Below are 23,026 nucleotides of genomic sequence, written 5' to 3' on the forward strand. Positions count from 1 at the left end.
AAACATGGGGGCTGGAGGAAGTGTTTCTTCTGAGCTAGCTGGATCAGTAGGCTCTCATCAATTAACAATGTGTTTGGAGGGCTCTTCACGGGATGGAGAAAGCGTTGGAGGTTCACTAGTACTACTCTCTCTCACTACTCTCTCTGGTAAATGCTCTTACTGCTCTGCGCTGCCAGTTTAAAAAAAATAAAATCTCTACTTCGTTCCAAGCTCTGATTATGTCAGAAATGCACATAGATAAGCCGAATCGAAAATGCACAAATATTCCTGAAGCTAGTAGAGACTAGAGGTGTACAGATATAAAAAGACGAGCTATATTTTTTTTGTTTTCGTATCCGGCTAGATGATATCCCTGCTTTTGACCAAGGCACAAGGAATCCAGAGAAACATTAGGAAGGGAGGGAAGACCCATATCTCAGGGTCTATTCATATCCTGTCTTGGCCAGATGTTCCCCAATTGTCTCAGGAGGTTTAGCTAGCTAGCTGTGATGACCTGGCTGCATAGGAGATGCTCGCGTGTAAATGTGATTTCAGTTTTGTTTTATAAATTATAAAATATTTCTAAAACCCAGTTTTTGCTTTGTCATTATTGGGTATTGTGTGTAGGTAAATGAGGGGGGGGGACTATTTAATAAATTTTAGAATAAGGGTGTAATGCAACAAAATGTGGAAAAAGTGAAGGGGTCTTAATCATTTCTGAATGCACTGTATGTGCTTATTATAGATTAATCTTATTCCTGTACTTAAAATAATTCTCAGTGGAGAAGCTCCATCAAAGGGCTTTTTAGTCCAGGAACTAGGCTTCATCTTTATCTGGGAAACCAACCATTAATGTGTGGAGCTGAGACAGGTTTTGTATGAAATATAATTATTCATGGCTTCAGTTGGAATGTAGATCCAATTTTAAACAATTTATTTTCAGTTGTTGTTTTGTCCTGGTGAAAGTATAGTGTTGTAAATTGCATTTGCCATAAGCCTCAAAGCCAATCTTTTATTTAGCTATATCCCAAAGTATAGGCATTATTTGTTTGCACCTTGTCATTGTGTCTTCAAAATAATTGTGATTCAGTGTGTTTTTATCTTGATGCAAGTCCGTAAGGTATAACAAGATCTGTGTTATTTGTATGTATTTTGATGGATTCTTTTGTATACACGCAGCACACATCATTTCCTCATCAGTGGATAGCCTAATAACGTTTTAGAATCTAATTTAATCTCCTCAAATGAAAGGTCAACATCATCCCCATCATTGCCAAATCAGACGCCATCTCCAAGAGCGAGCTGACCAAGTTCAAGATCAAGATCACCAGTGAGCTGGTCAGCAACGGCGTTCAGATCTACCAGTTCCCCACCGATGACGAGACGGTGGCAGAGATCAACTCCACCATGAACGTAAGCTAACCCTTCTCTGATGCCGCTCATTGTAGTTCAGTAGCATTTCAGCAAGTTTTATCAATACAGACTTACTAGTTATAGTTGAGAAGTATAAGTATGGACAAGGTTTGATTAGGGAGAAATATCATATGATGCGATTCTTGATAGTCTGTTATCATGGAAGAAATTTTTGTGAGGACAGGCACATTTGGGCTCCCGAGTGGCGCAGCCGTCTTAAGCACTGCACCTCAGTGCAAGAGGCGTCACTGCAGTCCCTGGTTCAAATCCAGGCTGGAGCACATCCGGCCGTGATTGGGAGTCCCATAGGGTGGCGCACAATTGGTCCGGGTTTGGCTGGGCTAGGCCGTCATTGTAAATTTTAAAAAATTCTAAACGTATTTGTCTAGTTAAAAAAATAAAAATTAATAATTAGAAAACAAAATACATACAATACAGTGGACAAAATCATTACAGGCGTAGATATGGTTGTCTTTATTATGAATTGGGGTTTAGAAAAGGATTTTATGTTTATTTTAATATTTTATAGCAAAATGATGACCAGCCCTGTAGGGTTCACATACTTTCAAGCAGCACTGTATATGAATTTGCAATTTTACACCTAACATGACATGTCACGTGTAATTCAGTTTAATTGGTTCACTCTGCAATTGGTTCCCCTGTCAAGAGATATGCTCCAATTGATGAAAGTCTAAACAAATAAATAATGGAGTTATGTAATAGAGTGAATCCTTTCTCCACTACGGCTCTGCAGGGCCATTTGCCGTTCGCCGTTGTGGGAAGCACGGAGGAAGTAAAGATCGGCAACAAGATGGTGAAAGCGCGGCAGTACCCCTGGGGAACGGTGCAGGGTAAGCTAGGTCACGTATCACAGAGGAAATGGTAGGGGGATCCTCCCGCCATCGTTTCCCTCCCACTCATTCCGCCCTAACTTCCTAAACAACTACATTCATACCGTCAAGAGGGAAGCCATCACTGCTGTTTATGTAATCTCATTCATGTTTGTCTATTTAACACTGCATGGCTCCACTCTTGCATAAATGTATAACCTACAGCAGCTGTTGCTTGAGTCATGTCACTTAGATGGGGGAAAAACCAAATCCCATGTCAGAAATTTGAGAATTTATTGATTTGTCTCAGTAATGCTTGAAAAGTGGTAGGTTGTGAAACCTGTGACGATTATCAGAGAAAGTTACTGACTTACCATAGAAATATGACATGTCTCGTTATTTGGTTTCCTATGTTGTGCTCGTACGCATGTCAGTTTTGGCTGTGTGTGGATACGTGGGGGGTAGTATGAACTAGAGGTCGACCGATTAATCGGAATGGCCGATTAATTAGGGCCTATTTCAAGTTTTCATAACAATAGGAAATCTGTATTTTTGGGCGCCGAATTGCAGAATACATTTTTAAATATTTTTTTTATACCTTTATTTAACTAGGCACGTCAGTTAAGAACACATTCTTATTTTCAATGACGGCCTAGGAACGGTGGGTTAACTGCCTTGTTCAGGGGCAGAACAACAGATTTTCACCTTGTCAGCTCGGGGGATCCAATCTTGCAACCTTACAGTTAACTAGTCCAACGCAATAATGACCTGCCTCTCTCTCGTTGCACTCCACAAGGAGACTACCTGTTACGCGAATGCAGTAAGCCAAGGTAAGTTGCTAGCTAGCATTAAACTTATCTTATAAAAAACAATCAATCATAATCACTAGTTAACTACACATGGTTGATGATATTATTAGATATTATCTAGCGTGTCCTGCGTTGCATATAATCTGACTGAGCATACAAGTATCTAAGTATCTGACTGAGCGGTGGTAGGCAGCACTTTCGTGCGTTTTGCCAGCAGCTCTTTGTTGTGCGTCAAGCATTGCGCTGTTTATGACTTCAAGCCTATCAACTCCCGAGATGAGGCTGGTGTAACCGAAGTGAAATGGCTGGCTAGTTAGGCCGCGCTAATAGCGTTTCAAACGTAACCCACTCTGAGCCTTCTAGTAGTTGTTCCCCTTGCTCTGCATGGGTAACGCTGCTTCGAGGGTGGCTGTTGTCGTTGTGTTCCTGATTCGAGCCCAGGGAGGATCGAGGAAAGGGACGGAAACTATACTGTTACACTGGCAATACTAAATGGCCTATAAGAACATCCAATAGTCAAAGGTTAATGAAATACAAATAGTATAGAGGGAAATAGTCCTATAATAACTACAACCTAAAACTTCTTACCTGGGAATATTGAAGACTCATGTTATAAGGAACCACCAGCTTTCATATGTTCTCATGTTCTGAGCAAGGAACTGAAACGTTAGCTTTCTTACATAGCACATATTGCACTTTTACTTTCTTCTCTTTCTTCTCCAACTTTGTTTTTGCATTATTTAAACCAAATTGAACATGTTCCATTATCTACTTGAGGCTAAATTGATTTTATTGATGTATTATATTAAGTTAAAATAAGTGTTCATTCAGTATTGTTGTAATTGTCATTATTACAAATACATTTTTTTGGTCCTCCAATAATCGGTATCTGCGTTGAAAAATCATAATCGGTCAACCTCTAGTATGAACTATACCTAGCCCTGTCCTCACATGGAACACAAATACAATAGTGCTGGCCCGATGCTGTCTCTGACATTGTGCTCCACACTCTATTCAGTTCACTCTATGGGGTGTGTGTGCGTGTGTGCGTGTGTGTGTGTGTGTCGTCGGCAGTGGAGAATGAGAACCACTGTGACTTTGTGAAGCTGCGGGAGATGCTGATCCGGGTAAACATGGAGGACCTGCGGGAGCAGACACACACGCGCCACTATGAGCTCTACCGCCGCTGCAAGCTGGAGGAGATGGGATTCAAGGACACGGACCCCGACTGCAAACCCTTCAGGTGCGGCTGTTTCCCTTCATATTTCCTCCTTACTTCCTGTTTTCTCTTTTCTCCCTACATCTTTCCAAGACTGCGTCACAATTCTCCACCCTGCACACTTCCTGTCATGGATGTAGCTCTTTACACTTGTAGTCGGGTTGAAAATGGCAGATTTGGATACTGATAAGCACCTAAATTGGAACGCAGTGGATGTACCGTAACATGCTATACATGATGTCAGAGCGCAGGGTCTCCACTTCACAGACCTGTATGGGTTTTGACTGAACTTGAGCACCGCACGCGAACAAGAAGTTGCCCCCATCCCTCTTGATAATTGGGCGACTTTTTCTAATGTTTTGTTGTCTGAGTGAGGGAAAAGCTTTAAATTATGAGGACTCAATGTATTTTGAAAGATGAGACATTGAGGAATATAATATATACTGCTTTGATGTCATACAAGCAAGCCGAACACCCGTGAGTTTAAATGTGCACTCCACATTTCCATATCATGAAACCCATGTAATATATAGGATCAACGTATATAATCACTGTTTGATGTACAGTTACAAGCATCTGAATGCACTCATGACTCCATTCCATGCGCACCAAAATTACCATCTGCTTCTCTGAATTGCCTTGTGAAGCCTAACACTGTAAGATCGTATTCAGAATGGACAGATTTGCAATTTATAATGGACCATTTTTGTATTGCGTAAACAACAACAGTAATTGTGTAAAGGCAGGGCTGTGTTCCAAGCAAAACAACTACAAGTGTGCTTACTCTAGTTCCTTAGCGACACAGCTAGGAGAGCAAAAAAACAAATCTTCTTTGAGTCATAAAAGTGTCATAAAAGTGCATTGTTGAAATGACTTAGGAACTGTGCACGCTTTGAGAGGTGTGTGTGGCCACTTGGAAACACCAGTTAAATCTCTCTCTAACCTGTGTCATTTTTTTGTCTTATGTTGCACCTACCCCAAATGTTCAAAGAATATTCTTATCGTGTTACTGAATGTATCCAAAGTATTTGCAGGTGTTGTTATCAACAAATGTGTCGAAAGTACAGTAAATGTTAAATGCACATAAAATCAACAGGTGAATTGTGTCCTTGCTTTTTGTCTAATAATTTCCCCAGAATTTCCAAACTGTTCCCTTTTAATCTCCACCATGGTTTCTGTAAAAAACCTTTCAATTTAGCCCTATCCATATAGTCCAATTCCCACAAGAGAAAGGGGTTTTAACAATGGTTGAAACTTTGGAATCACTACTTTCCAATTCCCACCACCCCCTCAGTTAATCACAACCACTTTTTGCATTCTGATGTCAATTAGTCTGATGTAATTCACTGTAATGTGAATGTAGGGACATAGTACTAACATACAGTGCCTTCGGAAAGTATTCAGACCCCTTGACTTTTCCCATATTTTGTTATGTTACAGCCTTATTCTAAAATTGATTAAATAAAACAATTTATTCAGCAATCTACACACATGCACCCCATAATGACAAAGCGAAACAGGTTTCTTTTAATTTTTGCTAATATATTAAAACAAAAAATAGATACCGTATTAACATAAGTGTTGAGCTGAGGTGCATCCTGTTTCCATGGATCGTCCCTGAGATGTTTCTACAACTTGATTGGAGTCGACCTGTGGTAAATTCAATTGATTGGACATGATTTGGAAAGGCACACACCTGTCTATATACGGTCCCACAGTTGACAGTGCATTTCAGAGCAAAAACCAAGCCGTGAGATCGAAGGAATTGTCCGTAGAGCTCCGAGACAGGATTGTGTTGAGGCACAGATCTAGGGAAGGGTACCAAAACATTTATGCTGCTTTGAAGGTCCCCAAGAACACAGTGGCTTCCATCATTCTTAATGGAGAACCTTACAGAAGGACAACCATCTCTGCAGCATTCCACCAATTAGGCCTTTATGGTAGAGTGGCCAGACGGCAGCCTCTCCTCAGTAAAAGGCACATGACAGCCCGCTTGGAGTTTGCCAAAACGCACCTAAAGCCTCTCAGACCATGAGAAACAAGATTCTGGTATGATGAAACAAAGATTGAACAATTTGGTCTGAATGCCAAGGAAATGTGGCACCATCCCTACGGTTAAGCATGGTGGTGGCAGCATCATGCTGTGGGGATGTTTTTCAGCACAAGGGACTGGTTGACTAGTCAGGGTCGAGAGAAATCCTTGATGAAAACCTGCTCCAGAGTGCTCAGGACCTCAGACTGGGGCAAACATTCACCTTCAAACAGGACAACGACCCTAAACACACAGCCAAGACAACACAGGAGTGGCTTCGGGACTAGTCTCTGAATGTCCTTGAGTGGCCCAGCCGGAGACAGGACTTGAACCCGATTGAACATCTCTAAAGAGACCTGAAAATAGCTGTGCAGCAGCACTCCCCATCCAACCTGACAGAGGTTGAGAGGATCTGCAGAGAAGAATGGAAGAAACTCCCCAAAAACAGGTATGTCAAGCTTGTAGCGTCATACCCAAGAAGACTCAAGGCAGTAATTGCTTCCAAAGGTGCTTCCACAAAGTACTAAGTAAAGGGTCTGAATACTTATGGGCATGTGATTTTTATTTTATTTTTATGAATAAGCAAACATTTCTTTAAAAAAAAAGTTTTTTGTTTGTCATTATGGGGTATTGTGTGTGGATTGATGAGGGGGAAATCGATTTTAATCAGTTTTAGTACAAAATGTGGGAAAAGTCCAGGGGTATGAATACTTTCCGAATGCACCGTATATGACTCATTAGTATGACTTAATTTCTGAATGTCTTCTTCCTGTCTGGACCCCAGTCTGCAGGAGACGTACGAGGCCAAGAGGAACGAGTTCATGGGTGACCTGCAGAAGAAGGAGGAGGAGATGAGGCAGATGTTCGTCCAGAGAGTCAAGGAGAAGGAAGCCGAACTGAAGGAGGCCGAGAAAGAGGTGCGTGTTTGTGTGTGTGTACAGGAAGGTTTTTCCATTACCAGTTAAATGCTTTAATTCTGCCACATCATCACGCATCCTACCAACCTCACAAGAACTAGGGTTACATGTGCCACATCTCCATTTGTACTCAAAGCTACAGATATCTGTATACTTCTGGCCCCTCCTTGGACACTGTGTTAACTAACCTCCAGACGAGCTTCAATGCCATACAACTCTCCTTCCGTGGCCTCCAACTGCTCTTAAACGCAAGTAAAACTAAATGCATGCTTTTCAATCGATCGCTGCCCGCACCTGCTCGCCCGTCCAGCATCACTACTCTGGACTGCTCTGACTTAGAATACGTGGACAACTACAAATACCTGGGTGTCTGGTTAGACTGTAAACTCCTTCCAGACTCACATTCAGCATCTCCAATCCAAAATTAAATATAGAATCGGCTTCCTATATCGCAACAAAGCATCCTTCACTCATGCTGCCAAACATACCCTCGTAAAACTGACCATCCTACCGATCCTCGACTTCGGTGATGTCATCTATAAAATAGCCTCCAACACTCTATTCAACAAACTGGATGCAGTCTATCACAGTGCCATCCGTTTTGTCACCAAAGCCCCATACACTACCCACCATTGCGACCTGTACACTCTCGTTGGTTGGCCCTCGCTTCATACTCGTTGCTAAACCCACTGGCTACAGGTTATCTACAAGTCTATGCTAGGTAAAGCCCCGCCTTATCTCAGCTCACTAGTCACCATAGCAGCACCCACTCGTAGCACGCGCTCCAGCAGGTATATCTCACTGGTCACCCCCAAAGCCAATTCCTCCTTTGGTCGTCTTTCCTTCCAGTTCTCTGCTGCCCATGACTGGAACGAATTTCAAAAATCTCTGAAGCTGGAAACTCACATCTCCCTCACTAGCTTTAAGCACCAGCTGTCAGAGCATTTTACAGATCACTGAACCTGTACTTAGATGGGCTGTTTACAGATAGGCTATCTACCTACCTCATCCCCATACTGGTATTTATTTATTTATTTTGCTCCTTTGCACCCCAGTATCTCTACCTGCACATTCATCTTCTGCCGATCTACCATTCCAGTGTTTAATTGCTATATTGTAATTACTTCGCCACAACGGCCTATTTATTTCCTTAACTTACCTCATTTGCACTCCCTGTATATAGACTTTTTGTTTTCTTTTGTTCTACTGTATTATTGACTGTATGTTTTGTTTATTCCATGTGTAACTAACTATGTGTTGTTTGTGTCGAATTGCTACGTTTTATCTTGGCCAGGTCGCTGTTGCAAATGAGAACTTGTTCTCAACTAGCCTACCTGGTTAAATAAAGGTGAAATAAATAAAACATCACACCTTCTAAATGAGTTTCTATCTAAGATGTGCGTTTTCTCCCTTGCCACACAGCTGCACGAGAAGTTTGACCGGCTCAAGAAGCTGCACCAGGATGAGAAGAAGAAGCTGGAGGACAAGAAGAAATCCCTGGATGACGAGCTCAACGGCTTCAAACAGAAAAAGACGGCCGCCGAGCTCCTACAGTCCCAGGCCCAGCAGGCAGGGGGCTCCACTACACTCAAGAGGGACAAGGAGAGGAAAAAGTAAGTATCTCCTTCCACGTTCAACTCCCTCCTCCTCACACAGCAGGCATAGGTGTTCAGGGTCGTTTTCATTAGGCACCCAAACAGAAGATAACGTCACGAAACAGGGAGAGACTACCTGGACCTGTCAAATGAGAAATGCTAATTTTCATGTTCCATAGCGAAACGTTTTAACACGTTTGCTGTTGCGTGCCCTAATGAACACAACCCAGCTATCATTGAGGATTCCTTAGGTATACTGGACCGGAGCTGTCTGGATGTTACAACCTGATCTAGGAGGATCAAAGAACAACTGGATAAATTGTCACTATAGTGTTTCCCCTAGATCGTTTTCCAAGCAGGGCGCAAGGGCCCCCAAATCAACATTTAGGGCCTCATTAACCAAAATGAGAGGTGTCCGCCCAAACAATAATACGGGAAACACTAGGTCATTAATTCCACTTAGAATAGATGCCATCTAAATTATTTCTCTAAATAATGAGTAAATGTATTATTGTCCCTGCCTATCCCCATGTATGCACAGTGGCAAGAAAAAGTATGTGAACCCTTTGGAAATCCATGTATTTTTTGGTATTTAAAAAAAAAAATCTAAGTCACAACAATAGACAAACACAGTCAGCTTAAACTAGTAACACACAAACAATTCTACGTTTTCATGTCTTCATTGAACACACTGTGTAAACATTCACAGTCCAGGGTGGGAAAAGTATGTGAACCCTTGGATTTAATAACTGGTTGACCCTCCTTTGGCAGCAATAATCTCAACCAAACGTTTTCTGTAGTTGCGGGCCAGACCTGCACAACGGTCAGGAGGAATTTTGGACCTTTCCTCTTTAAAAAACTGTTTCAGTTCAGCAATATTCTTGGGATGTCTGGTTTGAACCGCTCTCTTGAGGTCATGCCACAGCATCTCAATCGGGTTGAGGTCAGGACTCTTGACTGGGCCACCACTCCAGAAGGTGTATTTTCTTCTGTTGAAGCCATTCGGTTGTTGATTTACTTCTGCGTTTTGGGTCGTTGTCCTGTTACATCACTCAACTTCTGTTGAGCTTCAGTTGGCGGACAGATAGGCTTTCCAGCTTTATGCAAGTCAACAGTTTTTAATCTTAAGTCTTCTGTTCGAGGCATGGGTCACATCAGACAATGCTTCTTGTGAACAGCAAACTCAAATTTTGTGAGTTTTTTTATAGGGCAGGGCAGCTCTAACCAACATCTCCAATCTCGTCTCATTGATTGGAATCCAGGTTAGCTGACTCCTGACTCCAATTAGATATTGGAGAAGTCATTAGCCTAGGGGTTCACATACTTTCTCCAACCTACACTGTGAATGGTTAAATGATATGTTCATCATTTGTCAGTTTGTCTGTTGTTGTGACTTAGATGAAGATCAGATACAATTTTATGACCAATTTATGCAGAAATCCAGGTAATTCCAAAGTGTTCACATGCTTTTTCTTGATACAGAAGATGGAAGATGGACAAATCAAAATATAAATGTTGTATGCATGTGGACCACTTTACTGGTGTGCGACACTGTACACGGTTGCATCAGCCGCACCTCAGATATGAAGAGGCCTGGCACACACCACACGTAAACAAATGACACGGTCATTAATCAAAGCTTTCATTTGCCTTAAGTCGATGCATTTGTAGGAACTCTTTTCCTGACCACCGCTTTGGCTTGTCCCATTAATGTCACCAAGCACTGAGTGGTTTCTCTCCCCAGTCTAATGGATTAGCGATAACCAACGTAGCTGGCTCTGATTACATTGAAATGGAGGAGCAATAGATGAATAGATGCTCCCTAAGGCTTAGTTTAACAGTTTAGCAAGCGTTTTCTCTTATGCCTTCATAACTATGGTATAGAGGTGGACTTGCTATTTTTCTCCTCCAAAATGAACACACATATGCACCAGAGATTAGGATCGCTGTCACTTTACTAGGATTTCACATTGTTTTCTATCCACCTTTATTATACAGAGTACTGTAGCTAGTAATATCCTGAACCCTTCTCTGTCCCTCAACGTAAACCAGATTCATCTAGATTAGATTTGGTATTACAGTAATCTGATTGTATTGAACCCAGGCTAGTGAGACTGCTGGTATAGGTCTATATCCCATAGGAATGTTGGTTCAGTAATTGTGACGTTTTGTTTTACCTGTAGTATCAGGCTGCAGTAGGAGGGCCGTGTTGACAGTTAGAGGTTGTTGTCGTGGGTCCCTTCATGTTGGTAATCGCTCCTGGTTGTCTATTCAAACTGATGCGAGCCCTGCCACCTGCCCTGTTAGAAAGGATGAAGACACTTGCACTGAGAAAGGTTTTTTTTTATTTTTTCTTCTAAATTATTTTCTTTACAGTTCTTCTGTCATTTCTCTCTGCTATCTCTAAACTCTGTAGTTTTTCCTCCTCCCTTTCACTTAATGTTTCTGGGTTACTGATCAAAACATTATTGGCTAGTTTCCCGAACATAGATTAAGCATTGACCTGGACTAAAAAGCCTATCTTAGTCTTGTCTGAGAAACCGGCCCGATGAATGCTAGTTGGTACGTCCTCATTTGCTAAACCTTTGGATCCCAGCTTGGCCTCTCTATTTCCTTATCTTGTTCAAAACATAATCCTGTTGATAGCTTGGGCTACAAAACCAATGTTTTATTCAGTCACCAAAGGACATGAGCATGGCATGTTTTAATGAGTGGTGTAGATGTGACATGGAGAATGTGTATGTGTTGCTGTGTTTAAGACCACTCGGAAACTCAGAAATGTCCAACTTGGACACTTGTTGTAGAAAGATAAGGGCCGAGTTTCCCACTTGGAAAATATCTGAATCAACCAATAGGATGCTCTACGCCCAAAAAATATGTACATTTTAACTCTGAGGTTCCGAGTTGTCTTGAATGCACCATATGTCTCCCATGAGTCCATGTGTCACCTATGTTGCATCCATGCTGTTTTACAGTTAACTCCTCCCCCCACTTGCTGCATGCTGCATGAAACATCTTGTCCTGGTAAGGCTTGCTCTCTCAACTGTTCACCTGGTAACCAATGACAAAAAGCACATATATTTAAATACAAATTTAAAAAAACATCTAAATCAAATGTCAGTTAAACACATATTTTAACTTAAATGAGAAGGACAAGGAAGTCCTTAATTAAAAAAATAAATAAAATTAAGTAACAGTATTTTAACTTCTAGTAGCTGTTATAAATGCAGGCAACATCTGTACAGTAGGCCTACTTTCAAAACATTAGTCTACATTTTATACTAATCAGACCTGGGTTCAAATACATGTGTATTGGATTTTTTGGTATTTCAAATACTTTTGTCTGTGTATTTGAGTATTTTAAAATACATAGCCCAAAACAAGTACTTTTATCTCAGTATTTGAATTATTTGCCAAAAAAATTTAAAGTCTACCAAATAGTTTGAGAGTATTTTCAAATACACTACATGACCAAAAGTATGTGGACAGCTGCTCGTTGAACATCTCATTCCAAAATCATGGGCCTTAGTAGTTGGTCCAACCTTTGCTGCTATAACAGCCTCCACTCTTCTGGGATGTCTTTTCACTGGATGTTGGAACATTGCTGGTGGGACTTGCTTCCATTCAGCAACAAGAGCATTAGTGAGATTGGGCACTGATGTTGGCCGATTAGACCTGGCTCGCAGTTGCCGTTCCAATTCATCCCAAAGGTGTTCGATGGGGTTGAGGTCAGGGCTCTGTGCAGGCCAGTAAAGATATTGAAAACATCTCTGTATGGATCTGATTTTGTGCACGTGGGCATTGTCATGCTGAAACAGGGAAGGGCCTTCCCCAAACTGTTCCCACAAATTTGGAGGTGGAATAATGGTCTGGGGTTGTTTTTCATGGTTCAGCTAGCCCCTTTAGTTTCAGGGAAGGGAAATCTTAATGCTGCAGCATATAATGACATTCTGTGCTTCCAACTTTGTGGCAACAGTTTCGGGAAGGCCCTTTCCTGTTTCCGCATGACAATTACCCCCTGAACACAGTGAGGTCCATACAGAATTGGTTTGTTGAGATCGGTGTGGAAGAACTTGACTGGCCTGCACAGAGCCCTGACCTCAACCCCATCAAACACATTTGAGATGAATTGCAACATCAGTGCCTGAACTCGCAAATGCTCTTGTTGCTGAATGGAAGCAATTCCCACCAGAAATGTTCCAACATCTAGTAGAAAGCCATCCCAGAAGAATGGAGGCTGTTACAGCAGTAAAGGGGGGACCAAATCCATATTAATGCCCATGATTGTGGAATGAGACATACTTTTGGTCATGTAGTGTACATTAAAATATTCAACTTGTCTTTTCAAATAAAATATATCTGAATACGAATGTATATAAAACAGTATTTGAAATCAGGTTCTGATACTAATTCAATACAACAAATCTTTGTAACAAATCCCATAACATTTGTGTTCGTACATTTTATTAATGTCTGTATCCACCCACGGCTTGGCTAAAGATGACATCACTGCCGCAGAATTGGATCATATTCTGTGGTTGGCTGTGCCTGTGCCAGCCTCTGAAAGAGTTTCAAATTAAATCAGCAAGTTTATTAGCCTCTGTCTGATGTGCTGCCCCATCTGCCCTCTGAAACCACAACAATCTGCTTTTGTGGTCCACCCCTGCCCTTCCCGGCCCTGCCTAGCCACTACACAAAGAGCATTCAGAGTCCAGCAGGAACTGCAGGATCGCACTAGTGCGCCGTTCAGCCTTAGAGCCAATTCTTGTGTATGGGTTTTTTTTATAGCATTTTTTTATTGATTCTTCAGCTATTTGACGCCTCGCTCTTTGAGGATTCCATTTATTTTATTTTTTTAAATGAGAGCTACACTATTTGTACAGATTCAGCCACAGAGGGCGGGAAAGGAAGACATCTGTCTTGCGATCTGTAAACTGCTGCTCCTGGGCTGGCTCATCTTCCAAGACTTTAGTTAAATGTGATGACAAACAGCCTGCTGTCTCAGCGTTGCTGTGTCATTCTGGACAACGTTCACAGGAAATGAGCTGTGTGAAATGAACAGAGAAGTCAACCATAGAGAGACACTGCATTTTTCTAAGGAGCAACTTTGAGAATGGATCGGTGAACTTTTATAATGGTCAATTCAGGATAAATAATCTAGTTTGTAATAATCATGTATCCCTCCCTGGTTAATCTCGGAAACAGAAATGTTGCTAGATAGCAACGTTTACATTCATTTATTTACACTAGACGATTTACCGTGGTTAACATTATCTGTGTTAGTCCATTAAGTAAGTAGCCTTACACAAGGCCTGAATGGTTAATAGGAGCAGGAGCCTATCTCCTGTGACTGTAGCGTGAGGCAGCTTGATGTACAAGCAGAACCCCCCCTGGACAGGACGCTAGTTTATCGCAGGGCCTTACCTCCAATATATCTCCTTAATGCCGAGTGTCAAGCAGAGACGCATTGGGTCCCATTTTTACAGTCCTTGGTATGACTCGGACGGGAACTCCAAATCTTCTAATCTCAGGGCGGACTCTCCAACAACAAGGCCACTGAGTTGGTGTGTTGGCTCATTAGCATACCAAATAAATGTTCTTTCAACGTATACCCTAAATCTCCCCACCTCCATACACTCATAAGTCTTATTAACAGTAACAACCTTAACACATGTTCCTTCCGACATTACATTTGACCAATAACATGAATGATTCTGTCATTTGATTTGAAAAAGTTTGTCTACTAGTGTTAACGCGTAATGCTCCTTCTCTCTTATTTCCAGTTCAGGATTCCTGTAGAAAAGTGCTTCCTCCCTCAGCCAGCTGTGAATGAGTTTTCACCCCATCCTTGGCAGTGCCATGCTGTTCTCTGTGCCCCTCCCCCCCATTCCAACCCCCGCACATGCCCCTGCTCTGAGGAAGAATCCAGCCATTACTGTGAATGGGAATCCTTGACTCGAATGCATGCTTCTTTTAATACGTTCTTTCACAAGTCATCATTCTGCGTTTGCCTGTTTTTTTTTATGTTGGAAGGTAGATCTTCTCTTTTTGTTTGTTAGCCTGTTTCCGCACGACTGAGTGTGCTTTTAACTTTAACATGCGCAACTACTGTTTTGACCTGCAGGAGTTTGTGGAGGCTAAGGTGAAATGCACATCCGCTATGATCTGACCAAGCGAGTGGTGTGTATGTGTGGCATGTAGTCTGTGCTCATTGCATATACTTGGCAGGGGCAGCATATTCACATCCATGTTTCATACTACCACTATTCTACTCACTCCACTAAACCACTCCAGTAGTTTGGGATAATGAAGATGTGCACTGATATCGTATTGGCATACAATGCATAATTATTGAAAATGATGACACAATCGTAGTACGTTTTTAAATGAAGGCATGTTGTCCACCGCCCATCAAGAGAGTAGCCTGGTCCCAGATCTGTTTGTACTTTTGCCTACTCCAAACATTGCATGACTATCAGTTACAGGAAGTTGGAATGATAGCCTCGGCGCCAGTTTGTTTGCGCTATCAAGACAGGGAGTGTTAATAGTGAACTGCTGATGTTATTTCATCTTAGCCTGGTGCATGTGAAGACATTCATGCTTTCTCGCCATCTCTTTGCCATACCTCATTGTTTTTAATATACTTTGTTATCTGCATACTTGTTAGCTTTTGACATTTTACACAAATATGATTTTGTATATTTCTAGTGCAATTGGGACTTTTTTTATGTATATTTTTATATATATATATATATAGCATATATATAAAGCACATTTTAATCCATTTAAACAAAAAACAATCATGTAGGGATCAGTATTACACTTGTATCAGTGTTACACAAAAATACTTACTATCCAAAGGAAATAAAGCGTGAATTTCACCAAATATTTCAACTGTGGCCACGATTATTGTGTATGAAATGTATAATCAAGCAGTATTTGAAACATAACAGTGTGTGAGTGGGTTCTGCAAATGTGAGGATATAAGGGTTTCACATAGATTCTGATTACAGTTGGAAACACTTGGTTTGGTCTAGATATTTAACTCATTCAAGGGCTTTGAGATATCCCGCCATTGTTATTGTCAAAAAAACTCTCCTTACAGAGCAAAATTGTCTGCAAACCTGAATTCATAGGGCTGGATCCTAACTTGGACTTTCTTATTAATCATGCCTTGAAGTCAGTAGAACACTTGCATGAGCATTTAAGTTAGGTGCATACATGTCATGTTAGTATTCAGCCTTATAGTGCTGCACTGCTTTTGTCCGAACAGACTGAGCCAGTAGTCATTCTCCATTCCTCCTAGAGAAACAGGATTGGAACACTCCATTGTTTGGCAGATGAGTGTGAGCGCCAATGAGATTGTTGGTTTTTAATTTCAACTCCACTTCCTTCTCATCTGTATCTTGAGGACAGGGTGTTTATCAGGAAAATATTTAAGAACCCCCACACCACCCTTCAAAAATATGTCTGTGTCCTTGCTCAATATAACCCACATGCCTTTGTACGGTGACACAGGTCAGACAGTTGGTCTGATGAGTCAAATGTCTACAGATGTAGGTATTTTGTTTTCGTCTAAATGTATCGAAATGAGTTGCTTATGTCCTTATACATTCTTGTACAGTGGTGTAGTAGGTGTGGTTTACAACTTCTCACAATCCCTTCTCAAATTGCTCTTTGTCTCAATGTCTCTGGGGGAACTGTTGTCCTAAGCTCTATGGGTTGGCAGGGTGTGCCTTGGTGTGTGGTCATTCATACATACTGTGCTTTAGTTCCTCTGCTCACTGCTCTGTGTGTATTTACCTTTCCTTTGCAGTAAACCCTGGCTCTGCACTGAGTAGGTGCTTCCACCCTCAAGCTTTGCTAAGGGACCAGGCTTTGTGGGTAGCGGGTACCCCAAGGCTGAGGAGAGGCATTGTGAACCCACCCTTCTGGGTTAAAAAAAAAACATTCATCTGCTTTATGTATTAACAAAAGGATACCCCTATCTGTATTTCATTGCTGCTCTATGTGCTGACTGTGGCTAAATCTGTCTTTTGCGTATGGTTATGCTTTTTTGTCATGTGTTTTTGCTGTGCTGACTGACTAATATCACCATTTGCTTTTTGCTTCTGTAGGGATAGATATTTTCTGGACTGTTTTTGTTGTACACTTCTTGGTAGTTTTCCCATCATTATTAAGTTTAAGATTGTCTGTTTTGATTTATTAACTAACACTGAATACCTTTTTTGTAATTTACAGAGGACATAATATCTGCTGCAAGCAGTTCTCACAAGCAATTTATTCAATGTTTTAAATCCGTATTATGCTCAAATTGAATTGGTCAGCTCAAGTACTGTAGTATTTTATTATGAGTAGTTATTTTTTAGCTTACCACAGACATTGCATTTGTAACAGAGTTAGTGTCATTTGAAGTACAGTAGCAACTATACATGCGTTAGGAAAACCCAAATACGTACGGTCTTTCCTCCCCAAAATGTCAGTAATCCTTCTGGTAGGCACTGTTGCTCTCCCTGACTGCTTGGGCATCTCTTGTAACCTTGCATTTGTCTCCTTTCTCTCTAGCTTCTTTTAATCTGTCTTGGCCACCTGTCTGAAGAGGGGATTGCAGCTTCAACAAGAACTAAGCACCCATTTCCTCTTCCTGTCTTTTCTCACTGCATCAACCTTTTTTTTAACTTCCATCTCATCTGCTTTGTTGAACATGGCCGTATGTGGACTTCACATGGTATTTTTTGGATAGTTTACCTTTTGCCACCTAATCAAGGTACACTTTGGCAAGTGGGAGTCCTTCACTGATAATATTTTTCAGATCTGTCTTGGTGTATGAATGAACAAAGCTTTGTTCAGGTGCTCAGGTAGGATTCTAAACAGTTGTTCAAGAGAAAAACATCAAACCAATAGTTTCATCATACCATTTGTGGCAGAGCCAAGGCTCTGGATTAATTTATATTTTGCATAAAACGATCAGAACTTAATTGACAGTACATTTTAAGAAAGTCTTTATGTAATAACATTCAATCAGTCCATTTTGAGAAGGACTCTGTTTTGAAATAACCATTACAAATAGCCTATTATTAATGTGCTCATCATTCAAAGGGGGGGGGGTTATGATTTTTATTTATTTAACTAGGCAAGTCAGCTAAGAACAAATTCTTATTTACAATGACGGCCTACCCCGGCCATAGCCTAACCCGTACGACGCTGGGCCAATTGTGCGCCGCCCTATGGGACTCCCAATCACGGCCAATTGTGATACAGCCTGGAATTGAACCAGGGTCTGTAGTGACACCTCTAGCACTGAGATGCAGGGCCTTAGACTGCTGCACCACCCGGGAGCCCCTATGAACACAAATAGCACAACCCAGATCTCAATAAAGCACTGATAAACCCGCCATATTTATTTGGTGATTGATAGTGCGACGTCTTACCTTGCGTGTGAGTAGTAGGAACTTTTGTCAATACGGATTTAAAAACCATAGGACAATTGCGATCCAAATAAATACATAATTCTTTGTTCACTGCATAGGTTGTTTCATTGGAACTCAGAAGAGCCAAAGACATGTTCATGTCAAGCACTTATTTAGTGAAAACACCTTTTCCGTACTGAAATGCCATGTAGGTTGCATTTAATGCCCTTTACGCATTGTGCTTGAACTACCATCAGTCTATTCTGTATTTTGCATGTCTTTTTTCTTTTTCTTTCATCACCTCTGTGATCTTGACCTTTTGCTCCCCATTGTAGTTTTCTCCCCTAACAGTTTTGCACTCTTTCACATTTGATGCTCTATTGTTTGGACCAGTTTTATCTTGTGTATTACTAGTTGTTATGTGCAGTTATACCCCTCTCCACAATTTCCGGCACCCATATTGCCAAATATTACAATGAGATGGAGTTGAATCCTAGATACAGATAGATACTCATGCATTTGTATAATTTATAAGGATATATTTTGTGTATGGAAGTGGAGACCTGTTTTATGAAATATGATCTTTGGACGTGACTCTTCTCTCTGTGTAAAGTTACATTTTGTTGTAAGAAATTGCCATACATTTTTATAGCATCTGCCATAATCACCCCTCCTAGTCAATTACCTGTCCACACCACAAATGAATTATAAAATGTGATTGTAGTTTGATTCCATTTATGTAAATTTTCAATAAAATGATGATGAAAAAGTGTGTATGTTTTTTATGCCAAATAACTTAGTTGTGCAAATAATAAACAGAGGACAGGTTATACTTTAAATTCATTATAAAAGTGAAGAGAAAGACTGCCCCCTTCTGGTTCATGGGGGGGAGGGGGTAAAACCTATTATTTTTCTTAAAGTATTAGCCTGCTATTTAAAATATATACTGAACAAATATATAAATGCCACATAAAACAATTTCAAAGATTTTACTGAGTTACAGTTCATATAAGGAAATCCGTCTATTGAAATAAATTCATCAGACCCTAATCTATGGATTTCACATGACTGGGAATACAGATATGCATCTTTTGGTCACAGATACCTTAAAAGAAAGGTTGGGGTGTGGATCAGAAAACCAGTCAGTATCTGGTGTGACCACCATTTGCCTCATGCAGCGTGACACATTTATTTTGCATAGAGTTGATCGGGCTGTTGATGGCCTCTTCAATGGCTGTGCGAAGTTGCTGGATATTGTCAAGAACTGGAACAGGCTGTCATACACGTCGATCCAGAGCATCCCAAACATGTTCAATGGGTGACATGTCTGGTGAGTATGCAGGCCATGGAAGAACTATGACATTTTCAGCTTCCCGGAATTGTGTACAGATCCTTGCGACATGGGGCTGTGCATTATCATGCTGAAACATGCTACAATAACAAATGATGATCAATAACATCAAAGGCTGTACTGAATTCTAACATTACAGCTCCAACTATCATCTTATAAGAATGGCACGACAATGGGCCTCAGGATGTCGTCAAGGTATCTCCGCATTCAAATTTACATCAATAAAATGGAGTTGTGTTCATTGTCCGTAGCTTATGCATGCCCATACCATAACCCCACCGCCACCATAGGGCACTCGATGTGTTCACGTTGACAATCAGCAAACCACTCGCCCACACGACGCTTTACACATGGTCTGCGGTTGTGAGGCCAGTTAAGACATACTGTCAAATTCTCTAAAACGACGGAAGCGGGTTATGGTAAAGAAATTAACATTAAATTCTCTGGCAACAGCTCTGGTGGACATTCAACATTGTGTTGTGTAACAAAACTGCACATTTTAGAGTGGCCTTTCATTGTCCCCAGTTTAAGGTGCACTTTTTTTTATGATCATGCTATTTAATCCGCTTCTTGATATGCCACACCTGTCAGGTGGATGGATTATCTTGACAAAGGGGAAATGCTCACTAACAGGGATGTAAAATGCAAATCTGTCATCAAGGCAAAGGGTGGCTACTTTGAAGAATATCCAATATAAAATATATTTTGATTAGTTTAACCCTTTTTTTGGGAACTAGAGGATTCCATATGTGTTGCTTTTGACTGGTACTGTATGTATACAGTGCCTTGCGAAAGTATTCGGCCCCCTTGAACTTTGCGACCTTTTGCCACATTTCAGGCTTCAAACATAAAGATATAAAACTGTATTTTTTTGTGAAGAATCAACAACAAGTGGGACACAATCATGAAGTGGAACGACATTTATTGGATATTTCAAACTTTTTTAACAAATCAAAAACTGAAAAATTGGGCGTGCAAAATTATTCAGCCCCTTTACTTTCAGTGCAGCAAACTCTCTCCAGAAGTTCAGTGAGGATCTCTGAATGATCCAATGTTGACCTAAATGACTAATGATGATAAATACAATCCACCTGTGTGTAATCAAGTCTCCGTATAAATGCACCTGCACTGTGATAGTCTCAGAGGTCCGTTAAAAGCGCAGAGAGCATCATGAAGAACAAGGAACACACCAGGCAGGTCTGAGATACTGTTGTGAAGAAGTTTAAAGCCGGATTTGGATACAAAAAGATTTCCCAAGCTTTAAACATCCCAAGGAGCACTGTGCAAGCGATAATATTGAAATGGAAGGAGTATCAGACCACTGCAAATCTACCAAGACCTGGCCGTCCCTCTAAACTTTCAGCTCATACAAGGAGAAGACTGATCAGATATGCAGCCAAGAGGCCCATGATCACTCTGGATGAACTGCAGAGATCTACAGCTGAGGTGGGAGACTCTGTCCATAGGACAACAATCAGTCGTATATTGCACAAATCTGGCCTTTATGGAAGAGTGGCAAGAAGAAAGCCATTTCTTAAAAATATCCATAAAAGGTGTTGTTTAAAGTTTGCCACAAGCCACCTGGGAGACACACCAAACATGTGGAAGAAGGTGCTCTGGTCAGATGAAACCAAAATTGAACTTTTTGGCAACAATGCAAAACGTTATGTTTGGCGTAAAAGCAACACAGCTCATCACCCTGAACACACCATCCCCACTGTCAAACATGGTGGTGGCCGCATCATGGTTTGGGCCTGCTTTTCTTCAGCAGGGACAGGGAAGATGGTTAAAATTGATGGGAAGATGGATGGAGCCAAATACAGGACCATTCTGGAAGAAAACCTGATGGAGTCTGCAAAAGACCTGAGACTGGGACGGAGATTTGTCTTCCAACAAGACAATGATCCAAAACATAAAGCAAAATCTACAATGGAATGGTTCAAAAATAAACATATCCAGGTGTTAGAATGGCCAAGTCAAAGTCCAGACCTGAATCCAATCGAGAATCTGTGGAAAGAACTGAAAACTGCTGTTCACAAATGCTCTCCATCCAACCTCACTGAGCTCGAGCTCTTTGGCAAGGAGGAACGGGAAAAAATGTCAGTCTCTTGATGTGCAAAACTGATAGAGACATACCCCAAGCGACTTACAGCTGTAATCGCAGCAAAAGGTGGCGCTACAAAGTATTAACTTAAGGGAGCTGAATCATTTTGCACGCCCAATTTTTCAGTTTTTGATTTGTTAAAAAAGTTTGAAATATCCAATAAATGTCGTTCCACTTCATGATTGTGTCCCACTTGTTGTTGATTCTTCACAAAAAAATACAGTTTTATATCTTTATGTTTGAAGCCTGAAATGTGGCAAAAGGTCGCAAAGTTCAAGGGGGCCGAATACTTTCGCAAGGCACTGTAGATGGTTTTTGCGACTGCACTTGAGGAAACTTGTTCTTGAAAGGTTCCGGATTGACCGACCTTCATGTCGTGTAAAGTAGTGATGGACTGTCATTTCGTTTTTGCTTATTTGAGCTGTTCTTGCCATAGCTGTTCTTGCCATAACAGCTACTTGGTCTTTTACCAAGTACCTGTCACAACACAACTGATTGGCTCAAACGTAATAAGGTAAGAAATTCCACAAATGAACTTTGAAGAAGGCACACCTGTTAATTGAAACGCATTCCAGGACTACCTCATGAAGCTGGTTGAGAGAATGCCAAGAGTGCGCAAAGCGTGGCTATTTTAAGAATCTCAAATATAAAATATATATTTATTTGTTTCAACACTTTTTTGGTTACTACATGATTCCATTTGGTATTTCGTATTTTATGTCTTCACTATTATTCTACAATGTAGAAAATAGTAAAAAATAAAGAAAAACCCTTGAATGAATCGGTGTTCTAAAACTTGTGACGGTAGTGTATATATACAGTGGTGCATAAAAGTATTTAGTCAGCCACCAATTGTGCAAGTTCTCCCACTTAAAAAGATGAGAGGCCTGTAATTTTCATCATTAGGTACACTTCAACTATGACTGAGAAAATGAGAAAAAAAATCCAGAAAATCACATTGTAGGATTTTTTATGAATTTATTTGCTAATTATGGTGGAAAATAAGTATTTGGTCACCTACAAACGAGCAAGATTTCTGGCTCTCACAGACCTGCAACTTCTTCTTTAAGAGGCTCCTCTTGTCCTCCACTCGTTACCTGTATTAATGGCACCTGTTTGAACTTGTTATCAGTATAAAAGACACCTATCCACAACCTCAAACAGTCACACTCCAAACTCTACTATGGCCAAGACCAAAGAGCTGTCAAAGGACACCCGAAAATAAATTGTAGACCCGCACCAGGCTGGGAAGACTGAATCTGCAATAGGTAAGCAGCTTGGTTTGGGAGCAATTATTAGGAAATGGAAGACATACAAGACCACTGATAATCTCCCTCGATCTGGGGCTCCATGCAAGATCTCATCCC

The 23,026-nt window shown here is 40.9% G+C and overlaps 2 protein-coding genes across 7 annotated transcripts in view; both read left to right on the top strand.

Annotated features, from left to right (window-relative positions):
* LOC100136046 (ribosomal protein L39 protein-like) overlaps nt 1-9,353 on the top strand; it is a gene marked incomplete at both ends in the record, with an annotated part of 31,955 nt that extends 22,602 nt beyond the window's left edge. Inside the window, 2 exon segments of the mRNA NM_001124365.1 lie at nt 2,920-2,930; nt 9,321-9,353.
* Nucleotides 1-18,973, top strand: part of LOC110505183 (septin-6) — a 25,993-nt gene extending 7,020 nt beyond the window's left edge. The window contains exons 5-11 of one of the 6 annotated variants that reach the window (XR_016491728.1): nt 1,231-1,392; nt 2,147-2,243; nt 4,106-4,274; nt 7,067-7,199; nt 8,622-8,812; nt 10,978-11,130; nt 14,578-14,712. Coding sequence is in view for 5 of the 6 variants with exons in the window: in XM_021584215.3 (XP_021439890.1) it covers nt 1,231-1,392; nt 2,147-2,243; nt 4,106-4,274; nt 7,067-7,199; nt 8,622-8,812; nt 16,611-16,635 (777 nt within the window). In the remaining variant the exon portion in view is untranslated. Of the gene's footprint in view, nt 1-1,230; nt 1,393-2,146; nt 2,244-4,105; nt 4,275-7,066; nt 7,200-8,621; nt 8,813-10,977; nt 11,131-11,769; nt 11,819-14,577 lie in introns of all 6 variants that reach the window. The other 5 variants (XM_021584218.3, XM_021584219.3, XM_021584216.3 and 2 more) reach the window with 5 other exon arrangements.
* The last annotated feature ends 4,053 nt before the right edge of the window (nt 18,974-23,026 follow it).

This window comes from Oncorhynchus mykiss, chromosome 25, assembly GCF_057628025.1.
Source record: "Oncorhynchus mykiss isolate SJ-2025 chromosome 25, ASM5762802v1, whole genome shotgun sequence".
NCBI lineage: Eukaryota > Metazoa > Chordata > Actinopteri > Salmoniformes > Salmonidae > Oncorhynchus > Oncorhynchus mykiss.